Source organism: Nymphalis io, chromosome 20 (genome assembly GCF_905147045.1).
Source record: "Nymphalis io chromosome 20, ilAglIoxx1.1, whole genome shotgun sequence".
Taxonomy (NCBI): Eukaryota; Metazoa; Arthropoda; class Insecta; order Lepidoptera; family Nymphalidae; genus Nymphalis; species Nymphalis io.
Window position 1 is genome coordinate 9,566,241 of NC_065907.1, and position 14,162 is coordinate 9,580,402.

Genomic DNA, 14,162 nt, shown 5'->3' on the forward strand with positions numbered 1-14,162 from the left:
TATAGGTAAAATAGGCTGTATGTAATACCCGATATAATTAACTTTCGTGTCGGCGGTGTATGGATCTGTTTCATACATTCCACTTTGTAAGTCAGTTAGTTCTCAGTAATTACGCGTTACGAACACGTAATCTGAAACTTTACAATAACTTACTAAACTTGTTGAGTAGTAGCTTTATTTCTCGGTCTTAAATCTAACTTAGTACGTACATTATATATACTAAGTACATTGCTTAATTGCATTAAAGAGTAATTAAAATATAAATTAAGCTAAAAATATGTTTATACATGGATGAAATATGTATTGTAGATAAATTGAACCAAAATATCTTGGATACCTCCTAGCCTACTTTAGTTACGGTGGTCATTCACAGCAGATTGCTTGAGAGATATTATAGTGAATATTGTTGTCTATTTACTTAACAATCGACATTGGAACATGGCTGGAATAAGCATTAAACTTTCACAAGAAGAGGCCTTAGCACAGGATTGAGGCATTTACTTTATAGATGCTCATATTATCCTCACTTTCATCATCCGATGGAAAATAAATCCTACACGACTAAATTGGTTATTACCAAAAAAATTATCGAAAATCCCTTCAATGTCCTTAAGCTATATTTTGTTTGTTTTTTTTTTATAAAACAGAAGTAATGCTTCACTATTAAAAAATAAATCTTTGTTTTTTTTTAATTTCATCATAATTGATTGCAGGCACTCAATGGTTTCTTGATGATACTGACATGCGAAGGAGAAGTGTTCTTCGCTACTCACAGCATCGAGAGTTATCTGGGCTTCCATCAGGTTTGTGTATTGTAGAAAGTATGAAAAAAATTTTTTTGTCTAACATATTCTACCAATATGGCTTAGCGATCTTTTCTCATTGTCTTCCTTCAACTCTCCTTGGGAGTTGTTAACTCCTCCTTTAATGATAGAAGCGCTTAACTACATATACAAGTATTGTAAGGGATATTAGCCAATCTTTTAAATTCATTTCTATGTCACAACTTAGAAATTATTATAAAAAAACACTACTATAATTTTCTTAATAAATTATAGAATGATTTATTATAAGTCGATTGATATGAAATATACGAAGTTAACTTTGAATATATAAAATTACATTACATAATGTAATTAATCAAACTAATTATATAATTAATTATGTATATTATCACAAACAAAACCTATACATTAAAACTGCATATTTAATCACGTTTTATCGTTATTCCCTCAATTAATTACCGCCATTATGAAAAAAAAAATCTAATTTTCCCTTCCAACGCAAACTATACTTTAATATTAATCAAATAAAATATATGATACGGTCCGTAGGCCAAATTTTCCGACGTTACGTTACTCCATAAAATTATTAATTATAGCGATATAACTGCTATTAAATTTTTTTATTAAACCCATTTATATAAGCCTTATCGCGTTATGAAGTAAAGAATACTAAAAAGATTATAAATTATAGTTATACATTTATTAATTTTGAAATGTTTCGCGACTTAATTAGAATTTAAACAGTAAATAACATTGCATCGTTTATAGATAAAATCTCTTTTAATGTTTTTGCTTATAATAAACATTTTAAGTTGCAGAATATAAATCAATCTGTTTTTTTTAACGAAATGAAATTGATTTATTTAGTTTAAATATTTTAATTATTTATTTTTCTTACATATTAAATCATACATACATACGATATAATATAAAGATTATATTGGCGTATCATGCTGCACTTACGACCTTTGTGTACCAATTAGAAAATATATTGTTTATTATACTATTAAAAAAAAACACTTATTAATTGAGCCATTAAAACTTTAAAATCAATGTAGCTTATATTATTTAGAAAGTTAGAGTATACGTTAAAAACTTCTCGTTAAATAAATGCCTCAGTAATATAGCTAATAAAGCCTTCATGAATTATTGCTATCAAAGCAAAAACGCTATTTCGTCACAAACCACCCCAGGCCTATAAACTTTCACAATCGTATATAAATTCAAGTCACCCCCTCATTGTTTGGAATCGAATAATTTTGCTACCTGCGCATAGATTATATTATTATTTCGTTGATATTATCTGTATGTCATAAACGAATATATCGCTCCTTCCTTATAATTTATTTTTAAAACTGTAAAAAAATATAAAATAAATGTTGTCCTGCGGCATTGTGTTCAAGACGCTGGCAACATTATATCGTTGAATTAACTAAAAACCACAAGGGACAACACTAGAGTTAATGAGTTTAATTAAAAGGTTTTTTTTATATATTTTTGTATTTTGTCACGAGCTGGCACGTACGTTTCAAAAAACTTTTTGTTAGATACAATAAATATATGAGTATCTATATACATTTTTCACTGATTGACATTTGACGCACAACGTAAACTGGGTCGAGAAGCAAACAATTTTGAAACATACCACATATGAGTACTCACTAGTTTTTTACAACCAATGTTTTAAAAGCAATGTTTTATATCGCTGTTTCAATTTTAATAGTGAATGATGTAACCTTAAAGGTCTCGTAGTTAAGAGTGCATTTGATATGATTTAAATTTCTAAAAGTGCGATTTGAATGCGACGCTACGAATGCCTTCTTCAATTCAATAAAAAATAAATAATATATGTCAACATCAAAACATTTAGATTTGTTACGTGTGGGTAATCTACCTGCCACCATATCTGCGAATAGATCTCAAAACATTTATAAGGGCGTATTGATTAAAGGGAATCAATTTGAAAACATTAAATCCAGTACTCGTGCTATCGTGCCAGCCACGTGCCTCTAAACGGTTTATTGATTAAAGCAAACATTACATTTGTGGTTGGCTTGCTTGTGTTAAAATTTATTATTTAAATACTATTTTAAAATCAAGAAAATTAGTACAATTAAGCCGAAGTTTAATTTTAAACTGCTTTTCAGTATACTCTATGTACCTTTAAACCCCGCTAACCGTATTCAAAAACGATTGGTTATTCTTGCGGAAAATAGAATTGTTCAATTGGAACGTATTATGTATGTTTAGTTTTCTCTATTGAATCCCTATAATTGTTATTTTCATTTACTCTAATATCTATTGTTCGTAGCCATCTTATACGTAAGTAGCAAGCTAATAGCTTTTGAGCTACACCTCATAAACATTTTTGTTCTATACGATAGCAAAAAGGATTTAATTGAGGGCCACATTGTAAGTAATTATTGTATTGGAAGTAATATCTGACTAAAAATTAAAATTATAAAAAAAATACATCCGGTAAGTTATGAGTAATAATTAAACAAATCACGATCGTAATACGCAACTGTTCCAAAAAATTTTAAAACAGTGAGTCAACCAAACACAGACATTTGCCCTCCGGCTAATAAAAGTTTGATTTAAAAATTACAATAATGCACACCCCTCCGTTAAACATGTTCCGGGACAAGGGTCGTGTAGATTAACTTCGAGCCGTCTCACCAGGTGGCTGGCCATCGATCCATACCACATTACCCTCCTAATGGTCGAACATGTGGCTCCCTAAATATCTTTGAACTTCCAGGTGAAATAATTCAATTGCGTTGGTTAAGTTCATATACTTAAAATATAACTTTAGTAAAACATTAATCAATATTAATAAGCCTCCTTAAAGTAACTTGCAAACACAAGCAATTTCTTTATATTAACATATTATATTTTTATAATCAGATAAAGCATATCTGTTGTTTTAATGTTTCTAAAATAAACGTACAAAATGGTGAAAACTTTATAAATGAAATCGACACGCACAAACGAATCGCTAACATTAATCATTAAAAACATAACGTACAATATAAAGAAAAAATCTTGCCAAAACAGCCGCATATCAACAAAACATTACCGTTCGCCATAGCAACTACCCGAACGAGGAAACAAAAAGTAATTACCAAACAAATCATCCTCTGACATTTAATGCCATCGCAATATGTTCGAAGCCCCCATTCGAAGGTTTTCAAGACCCCATTTTTACCTACATAAAACTTAGGGTATATTTTCCTATGCGTATGATTCATTAACATGTCATATCAAAAACTGGGGACCCAGTGTTGCGCCTTGCACAACCCCCATTGATTATCAATTAGTTTTCTGCTTGCATCGTTATTGTCGACGCATTATCCACACTATTTACACGACTCTTTGTTATACGACGTGTTAAAATTCATAATTATTTTTGTTGCAATGAAAAATCATCTTTAATATAAGGGACTAAAACAGATTATTAGTTTTCATGAGGGCAGAATTAACATGTCCATCTCCGTAACAGATGATTCTTTAATGATCGGGCTCGAATCGATTTTTGGGGTCATCGATGGTTTATTGATTTACGGTTCAGTTGTGACTTGCTTTTTTACACTGATGAATAGATTTCCGTTAGCCAGTTATCAAATTATTATCTTGTTATTTTGATTTAATTGATTGATTACATTCATTGGGAACTCCTTGAGAATATTATCTACATATGTTTTATGTTCTTATTTATTTCTTGTACAAAATGCATAGCTATTTTGAATACTTTAGTTAACAGTGACAGTTATGCCAATAGCACAATATGCATATCAATACTTCTCTCTTAAAATACCTTTGTATATTTTAATTTAGATAATGTTAATTATTAGGTCTTGCTGCTACAATTCTATAAAAAAATTATAAGTGTGATGTGATATTCAGTCAACTAACAATTAATATTTTTTTCAGTCAGATATAGTACATCAATCAGTCTACGAACTTGTCCATTCAGAAGACAGAGAAGAATTGCAGAGGCAATTGTTATGGAACTCCTTTTTACCTCCTGAAGTAAACAATTTATCGTTACAAGATGTCTTAAGATCGGAGAGGGCACATTTGCTGGAAAGAAGCTTTACAGTTCGGTTCAGGTGCTTACTTGATAATACATCAGGATTTTTGGTAAGTGTAGTCCTTTAGTTTAGTCCTTTTTTAAACAAATAATACATATCACAAACAATATATATGATAGTAACTTCGACATTTAGTTTTAATTTGTTCACATTAAGAAATACAATGTCATTTAATAAAAATATAAAATTGACTTTTATATTTGGTTTTTAAAATTGCTTATGTTAATAATTCTTAGTCTAACACAATTTTTATAAAAAAAAACTGAGTCAAATAAATAAACAGATACATAAATGATACAATGTAACAAAATAGTTTTTACAAGAACACACTATTTTTCTTTAAGTAATTGAATATTTAGATACGATTTTAGTAAATCGACTATCTTATCTTTTACCCATTGTAGAGGCTGGACATCAGAGGTCGAATAAAAGTGCTCCACGGTCAAAATAAAAAAACTGAGGATCCCCCACTAGCATTATTTGCAATTTGTGCGCCTTTCGGTCCTCCAAGCCTCTTGGAAATACCACAAAAGGAAGTCATGTTCAAGAGTAAACACAAACTTGATCTTTCTCTAGTCTCGATGGACCAAAGGTAAGTTTGAGGATATATTGTTAAAATATAGCTTAGAAACATTTTATTTCACAGGATATAATAATTTATTATTGGTAGGTTATATTATATAATATATACGGCAGAAGTCAGGTTAATTTTTTTTTACAAAACTATTATATTCACTACACAAAAAAACTTCTTCATAAAAAGGGTATATGAATAACAAAAAATATTTTGTTACACAAACCCACCTTGGCTTAAAATTTTACTGTTATTATAAAAATACTAACAGTTTGCAAGGAACTTATATTTTTTATAAGTGCTTAATTACGGTATGAATTTTATCAGAATTAAAGAAAATTATGAATACTTTTTTATCATTATATCAATGCGGATGTTGAAGAATGGAAAAAAGAACATGTGCCATACAAAATGTATAATTGATAAAAATACGGCGTAGCAAATGGATTTACTGATAGTTATCGGCCGAAAATAGCTGGTCTAAAAGGGATAAACACACCGACACGGGAATATTTTAAGGCTATTAAACAATGGGTATATGAAATACTTACAACGAATATTTTTATTTGGAGCTAAAAAATAATGACTTGAAATTATTTTGAGAAAGTTATACTTCAGAGATGTGGTCGTTACTTCAACTGATTCGATCACTAATGACAAATATTTGTTTATTAAATACGGGTGTTTGGAAAAAAGGTTTCTTGGGTTTTCGTACATTCGGACATTTCGGAGCACGATATAAAGAATAATGTAGAAGTAACAATTAAGCCATGATAATTGTCAAACCCGGGCAGACATAACTGAAGTTTCATGTGCTCAGAGTGAAGGAAAACATCTTGAAGTAACCTGCATATGTGATGGAAATCTGCTACATATCTGACCCGCACTAGAGTAGGGTGGTGGAATAAGCCACAGCTTAAATGCCTCTCCATTTAGTTCCTTAGTATAAAGGCTGTTATATTATTTTCTTTATTATTTTCAGGGGTAAAATGTTGCTGGGTTACACTGACGCTGAGCTCGCTAACATGGGTGGCTACGACCTTGTGCACTATGATGACCTAGCTTACGTGGCTAGTGCTCATCAAGAATGTAAGTATTGAAAGGTACTGTCCTGTCATTGAGGGAATAACGACAAACAATTTTACTTTTCTTTTATATTTAACACGTTCATTAAATATAATATCGTAAGAACCATTTAAGGTGTGTCTTGTTTAATTTGTAGAATTGATTGATAGACAAGTCGAGGAAGATGTTTTAACTTTGTTGTTATATTCAGTGTTTCTCCTCCCCAGCATAAAGTTTTCTACTGTAGTTGTGGATCTATGAAATTGAGTTTTTACAATTATTATCAAATATTTTGCAGTGTTAAAAACCGGAGCATCCGGAATGATCGCATACCGCTTCCAGACGAAAGACGGACAATGGCAGTGGCTACAGACTTCATCACGGCTCGTCTATAAAAACTCAAAGCCAGATTTCGTCATCAGCACGCACAGGCCTCTCATGTAAGTTGTTTCAAAAATGGCCAAGTGTGAGTAATTTCGCTTTACTAGAAATGTATTAAATCCGTTTTTTAATTTCAGGGAAGAAGAAGGTCGAGATCTTCTCGGGAAACGGACTATGGACTTCAAAGTCAGTTACTTAGACACCGGTCTAACTAGTCTTTATTTCTCTGAGTCAGAACAGTTATCCGGCTGCGAATCCACTGTCACCACACCACCCAGAGCTGCGAGACGATATAAAACGCAATTGAGGGACTTCCTGTCGACTTGCCGTAATAAAAGACGAGTGCCTCCAACGCCGGCACCCCCTCCAGTCGACTACCTGGCCGCTGATGCCGTCGCCGCGGCATATACTAACTTAAATGGCGCATATCCAGCGCCCTACGGCGAATACCCTCCGGCGCCAACCTTGCATTACGCCCCACCACCCCTCGACGACAGATTCCTTGCCGCGGACAACCTCTTCCATCAATACAAACCGCTTTCCTACCACTACCCATACGCACCCAATGGCTTCCTGGAACCGGCACCGCCTGGATACGAGGTACCGCCGGCTTACCATCGGCCACCATCACGCGAGTACGCGTATGTGGACGGCGGCGGGCGTTACGTGAGCCCGGCTGGCGAGCGACGGTCCCCGGGAGCTGTGGCAGGTCCGAGCCCAGGTGGCTCCAGTGGCTCGGCGGAGCACGAGCGGCTGCAGGAGGCGCCGCGACAAACGGTGCTGATGTGGGGAGCGGGCGGCGCGCCGCAGGACGTGCCGCCGGAGTACTCTCCGCCGCAGGTGTGGCGCTACCCCTCGCACTACCACACGGCCGAGGCGACGCAGTGACGCGGCTGTCGGTCAATACGTCCTTCGAGACGACGAACGGGCGCTAGATTTCGAAGTCACCAAAGATTCGCCCTTCCAATCCGAATTTTTTTAGTATTTTACTATTATTGACGTTGAAAATAAGAATAGTGTGAACCGTTCCTATGTCGCACGTGTCTGAAAATTTTCTGCACTTTTTCGATGCGGCTTCTCCTTAATATACTTTGTTTTACTCTTTTATTATTAACGGTACCTCGCTCAATTATTCAAACATATCACGTGAATAGTTTTTGTGGAAACCGATCTTTCTCGTGTTTTAGGTTTGCGAAACCAACTTCGCATGAAAATCACAGCACTCGGAACTAAGTAACTGTTTTTAGCGTTTCCTGTTTATATAAGTAACAAAACCCTTACGAGATCAACGAGTGTTCAATTAAAGTTGTAGGTTAAATATTTTGGCATTATGCATCTTAAAGATTTATTTGCATTTAACAACAGAATAAATACGGCTATCTATAAAAACTATTTAAAATAAATCGTACCATACATTGAACTTCCATTACGAACTGTATATAATTTCGTGTGTATCATAAGTCGGTATTATCCAGTTAGAGGTTCGAACACGCCGATACACGAATATGTCAAAAGTTGCAGTCACACTTGCTTAATTAAACGAATATAAAAACTTTGTTGTAATTATCTTGCTTTGTCGTAGCTTTACATTAGTTCGTGTTCGATGTGTTCGATACCTTAGGATATAAATATAATTAGATTAATATTAGCTTACTATAATTTCAACGCGAATTAGTGACGCTCGTGTGATGTAAATATTTATTTTATATGATTTTGTGAGCTTCAGCTTGGTTATCGATGTGTCTGGTTCTTGAGTGTTCGCTTTTTATATTTTTATATTGAAAGCAAAACGAAGCTTAAACAATAATTTTCACAACAAATATATTGTACATTTTAGTCGTGAATATGAGATCACTGGGTTGGCTATAAAATAAAATCCGTTTCATTTGCCGGGATTTATTTTAATCAAACCAATAGATTATCAAACAAATATACAGACATTTTTTAATTCTAAGTCCATTTACCGAGAGACCAGAGTTTATTGAGTTAGTTTCAACCAGGATTATAAAAAGAATAAGGTATTAATACTTGTCAATTTTAGTTAAAAAAGTTTTTACTATCAATAAAAATTCAGCTTTTCTGTAACGTTTATCTTCGTTTTGCTTTATTAAAAAGTGAATTTCATTTAAAGTTAGTGTGAAGAGTAAACATATCAATATTGTAATAGCATGCATTATATATAAATCACTATCAATTTATATTTCCCTATAAATATATAAAATAATTTAAATTTATTTCTAAATTCAAAGAACTGAATATTTTTTAAATTACTGTTTAAATTTGTTTTAAATAAACTTAATATTTGACATTACAAAATCACAGATTAAAAATGATACTTAAAGAAAATATTAAACGTCATTTTGTTATTTTTTTTTTTTTATTATTTACATTATTTTACATATTTGTGGGGACTTAAAACACTGCCATGCCAACGTGATGCACTTGTACATACACTCCGCGTGCCTTCCCTTTGGTTTAAATACCCAACTAACCCAAACTTCGTTGTGCAGTGATCGGCGTTGGCAGGGCAAGACGCGTCGAACGATCTTCCGACGTCTAGATGTAAGATTAGTTTTAAATTGAATTTCGAAGAGCACTTACTATTGGCATAGCAAAGGGAAAAGGGTAATGATCCAAAATCCCGGAAAAATGGATTCAAATAATTGTATACATTATATAACTGATTTAGTATATCTTATTATATACAAAATGTATGCTAACATATAAAATTATATATATGCAGTCCATATTTATATGCATTTCATTAGAATTTGTATTTAAGATGAAATTAAAAACTGGAATAACATTCACAACTTGGCATTTGCAAAATTAAGCGAATAAAGGAACATATATTATTTGAGGTTATTATTTTGAGGTTATATTTAAACTTTGAAATTACTATAGACGAATAATTAAATAAACATACGGGAATCTAACGATAAAAACTTGATCATACTTTTTCAAATCTACTATTATAATTCTAGTATTTCACACAATATATTTTATCGTGTGATTTCGCGGAATTTTAATCTTGGCAATTATGTGCGATATTTTGTTTAAATTACTACAAATTCTAATGAAAAAAACATTACTTACATGCTACTTGTTCGTGTCAAGATCTTTGTATGAAACACAAGTTTTTTTTTAAATTAATAGAATCCAATGACGTCACAGTGCTCTTCGTTATAAAAAAAGTCTTCTCATTGTATATTCTTAAACGAAAATTGTATTGTCCATACATACGGGTCAACCGACATTAGTTTTGTATAAAAAATCGAGTCACTATAAGCGAAATTATCTTCCAATAAAAGTTCCAATTTGTTATATATAAACAAATTTGACATTAAATTATTATTATTATTATTCTCTATAGCAATAAGATGCAAAATAAACGAAACACTTTTCACACCTACAATTAAAATTTTAAGTTATTATTTATGTCTAGGCCACAAATAAATTTAAAAAGATAAATTCATTGATCTATATCATTATTGTTGTTACCTACGTGTGGGCCTAGCTTAATAATAACACAGAGTATAAATAAAAAAATGTACTAACCACGTTTTTGTATTAAAAAATAAAACACTTTTTTTATAATTGACTCTCACTTATAAATCAATTTGAATTGTAAATAAATAATTAGGTTAGACGCTTTAATGATTATGTATTATCGATTGATTATTCTTAATTATTTAATTGAATATATAGTTAAGATGAAGATAAGGAGACAGTCTCTGTATTTATTTTAGTATAGCATAATTATGTAATTAAAAGAAAATCAAATAAATTTTTTCAAGCCACTGATATTTTCGAGTTTCTTTTTAGGCTTAAAAGAGAAAAACTCCCTTTCAAAATAATAATAACCTTTCCCTTACTGCTCTACATATAATAACACTCGTATATAATCTTAAAATTTTATCAAAGATGAAAAATGCAGAATAAATAAATTTAAAACTTATGTTAAAAAAAGTTATATTATTGTATACAAGATAATACTTACTAATTTCGATTTTGTCTCTATCGATAGTGTAACTTGAGACGAAATTTTCCAAAATAAAATTTATTATATAAGAAAATTTACAATAAAACTACGAATAACTTAGATTATATATTTTTATTTCGTTATCACGCCATCTATTGAGTAAGTAGTGAAACGTTAAGTATTTCAATAGTGTTCGTGTAAAATCGTGTATATAAATGCATGAAGATCACTAGACTCTACTCAGTCGGATAAGTAAGGCAATTCGTCACTAGATGGCGATACAACACTATGACCCGATGTAAGTTATAAGTAGATACATATTTAATTTTTTAATTCGGAAGTAAAATAAATACTTCATTTTGTTTTTTTATATTTCCCAAAGCCGTTAGGTATAGCTGGTAGATACAGACAAATCTTACACACTATGTATACCTAATTATATTGACAATGTAACGTATGATGTAGGTTGGTAAATAATTAGTGTAACTGTACAAAGATAAACACCATATGTCAATACCGACTGAAGATTGAAAGCGCATTAGCGATTTAAGATTAAGGTCTGTTAATGTCAATCCTACAGGAGTCTTCCGGCGATCCAATTCTCTTTCAATAAGAAAGGTTGTCATGTCCATTCGCTTACGTCAATTATAGCAAGGCGGCCGCTAATCGTTAGAACCCTAAGGTTGCCAAGATAAGGCTGACTGGCTATCCTATTTATGACGTCACATTGCTGTTCAGATAAAGTTAAGCATTTTGTGTTATTTTATAAGCTACTAGCGGTATATATCCAACCGTTTACTTTCTTTTTTTTTCAAATATGTCGGCAAATGACCAAATGCCGCCTGATAGTAACTGGAAACCATCGCCCATTGAAATCACTGGCACTGTCCGAATCATTAACCACCCCTTCATAGCAAATGCGCCAACAACGTTGGGATTGTTATGTTCCTTGTGCCTTTTCCTTCAAGCCGGAACACAACAGTGCTAGGTGCTGCTGTTTGGTGGCAGAATATTTGAGAAGTGGGAACTTCCTACTGCTCATAGACCTACCATCGAGTATATCACTTGAGAGTCGATTTCGATCATAATTGTGCTAAAAAATTCAAAAACCGGATGTAACTACATTAAACGAGATAAGGAATTACATATTAAAATTTTCAATTCGTGGCAAAGACTGGAGCGTGAAGGATGTTTAATACGAGTAGGTTCGGAAAGAGTAAATTTAAACAACAAAAGCCCGAATTCTCCGAGTAACGATGCAGCATTCAAATCAACAATTATAGTTAAGCTAAAAAATATCAAAACATAATTTGAAATAATAACGTGAGAATTTATATAATAGAAATTAACAAAAACAGGAAAGAACAATTAAAAAATCGTGTATCGAATTCAAGCACAAGGAATCGAATACGACGACATTAAAAACGTTAATCGATGTGAAATTAATAATCGAACCATAAATATGCCCAAACTTTTACTATATTCAAAGATGAGAGTTCATTCCACAGATACAAGTTGTAACCATGACTTTATCTGTGGGTTTGTCTTGATAATATAGACAATTATATTACAGAACAAGAGCCATGATAGAGTGCTTAGAACACCTGCATCTTAACCAAAGATTGTGGGTTCAGAACCAAGCAATCACCGTTGATATTTCATGTGTTCAATTAGTGTTTAAAATTGGTCTCGTACTCAGAAATGAAGACAAAGCATCGTGTTAGATGAAAATCTGTGACATGTTTTCTTATGTTAGAGGGGGGCAGATGGACAAGAGGCTTACCTGATGGAAGCTGACTACTACCGCACCTGGACACCTGCATCACCTGATGCTCACAGGTGATGCAGTTGCCGTTGGCGTTGCCGGCCTTTAATTAATTTTAGTGTATTCTACCACTCCGCATTAGAGCAGCGTGGTGAATAAGCTCTTAACCTTCTCCGTAACGTTAAGTCGGCCTGAGCCCATCAGTGAGACATTTACAGTTACGAAACGATTTGCTAAGATCTGGAATACCCTCCCGACCTCCGTTTTTCCCACCACCCACAATATGGGTACCTTCAAGTCTAGAGTAAATAGGCATGTTCTAGGCAAGCGCGCTCCATCTTAGACTGTATCATCACTTTCCATCAGGTGTGATAACAGTCAAGCACTAGCTGTTATATTTAAAAAAAAAAGTTATAATGTCTCCTGGCAGTTTTCGGCTTTAGCACGGATATCTCATCAAAAACTAGCCTAGGAGATAAAATTTCCCAAGTCTGTACGTACACCAGTATTCTATATTTCTTATCTAACAGTCATCTAACTGAGCCGAAGATATCATCGACAGTATCAGGCTTTGCTTGCTTTGCCAAATAAGGAAGTGTAACATCGATTTCCTGAAGCGGGGCTGCTGCTGAGCATTTAATGTAATGTTATATTATTAACATTTCACTTTAAATTCATAAAGTAGTTTTTCATGATGACATCGGAAACTTACGAACCAAATATTGAAACGATTATAAACGAGATTCGATTTCTCGAATTCGAATTTCAAATTTTTGTTTTATTAACAACACTCCTAAAATAATAAATAACTTCAAAACATTCAAAGTAACTTCTAAATGACATTATGTAATTGATTGCGAATGTGATATAAATCATTTATTTATTCATTATTAAGTTAAATAAATTAAGTAGGGCTACTGAACCGGAAACGCCCAAAATATAAAGTGAAACTGAATCTATTTAGTAGACACGAGGGAATCATTTCTTTAAAAAAAATCTCAAAGCTATCAATTGTAATTGGAAGCAAATAAGCAAAAGTGACAGTACTTACTTAAAATAGTATTTTTTTTAAAGTTGACACAATGGGTAGTAGTAGTCACTATCCATCAGACGAGCCTCCTGCTCTTTAGCCCTCACTTACATAAAAAACACCATTCCTTAATCTAATAATAAATAACTTATAAATATGTTAACAGCCCATCTAGTATTTATTATTGGAAGTACATTTAGACAAACATTTAAATCAGATTTTGTAATTCATAATTGGATTTTTTTTATTTTAAAGAATCCTGACATCATTTACCAACAAAAAAATGTTTCATTGGATGGGAAGGGAATGAAAAATAATTAAATAATGTTTTCTTAATATAGTTCGAAATGTACAAATTAAAAAAGCTTAAGTAAATGTAGGAAAATAATCTCTCTAGATACTCTGTATATACTTTTATCATTTTATGTTTTTTTTTGTTTAAAAAATGTTTTCTTAATAATATCATGGCTTCTACCAAAACTAACG

At 32.3% G+C, this 14,162-nt stretch overlaps 1 protein-coding gene across 1 annotated transcript in view; it reads left to right on the plus strand.

Moving 5' to 3' along the window:
- The window catches only part of LOC126776353 (aryl hydrocarbon receptor), a 128,783-nt gene extending 120,277 nt beyond the window's left edge, over positions 1–8,506 (plus strand). The window contains exons 4-9 of the mRNA XM_050498815.1: positions 714–803; positions 4,719–4,928; positions 5,284–5,471; positions 6,436–6,542; positions 6,817–6,958; positions 7,037–8,506. Coding sequence (XP_050354772.1) covers positions 714–803; positions 4,719–4,928; positions 5,284–5,471; positions 6,436–6,542; positions 6,817–6,958; positions 7,037–7,787 — 1,488 coding nt within the window. The 3' untranslated portion in view covers positions 7,788–8,506. The remainder of the gene's footprint in view (positions 1–713; positions 804–4,718; positions 4,929–5,283; positions 5,472–6,435; positions 6,543–6,816; positions 6,959–7,036) is intronic.
- The last annotated feature ends 5,656 nt before the right edge of the window (positions 8,507–14,162 follow it).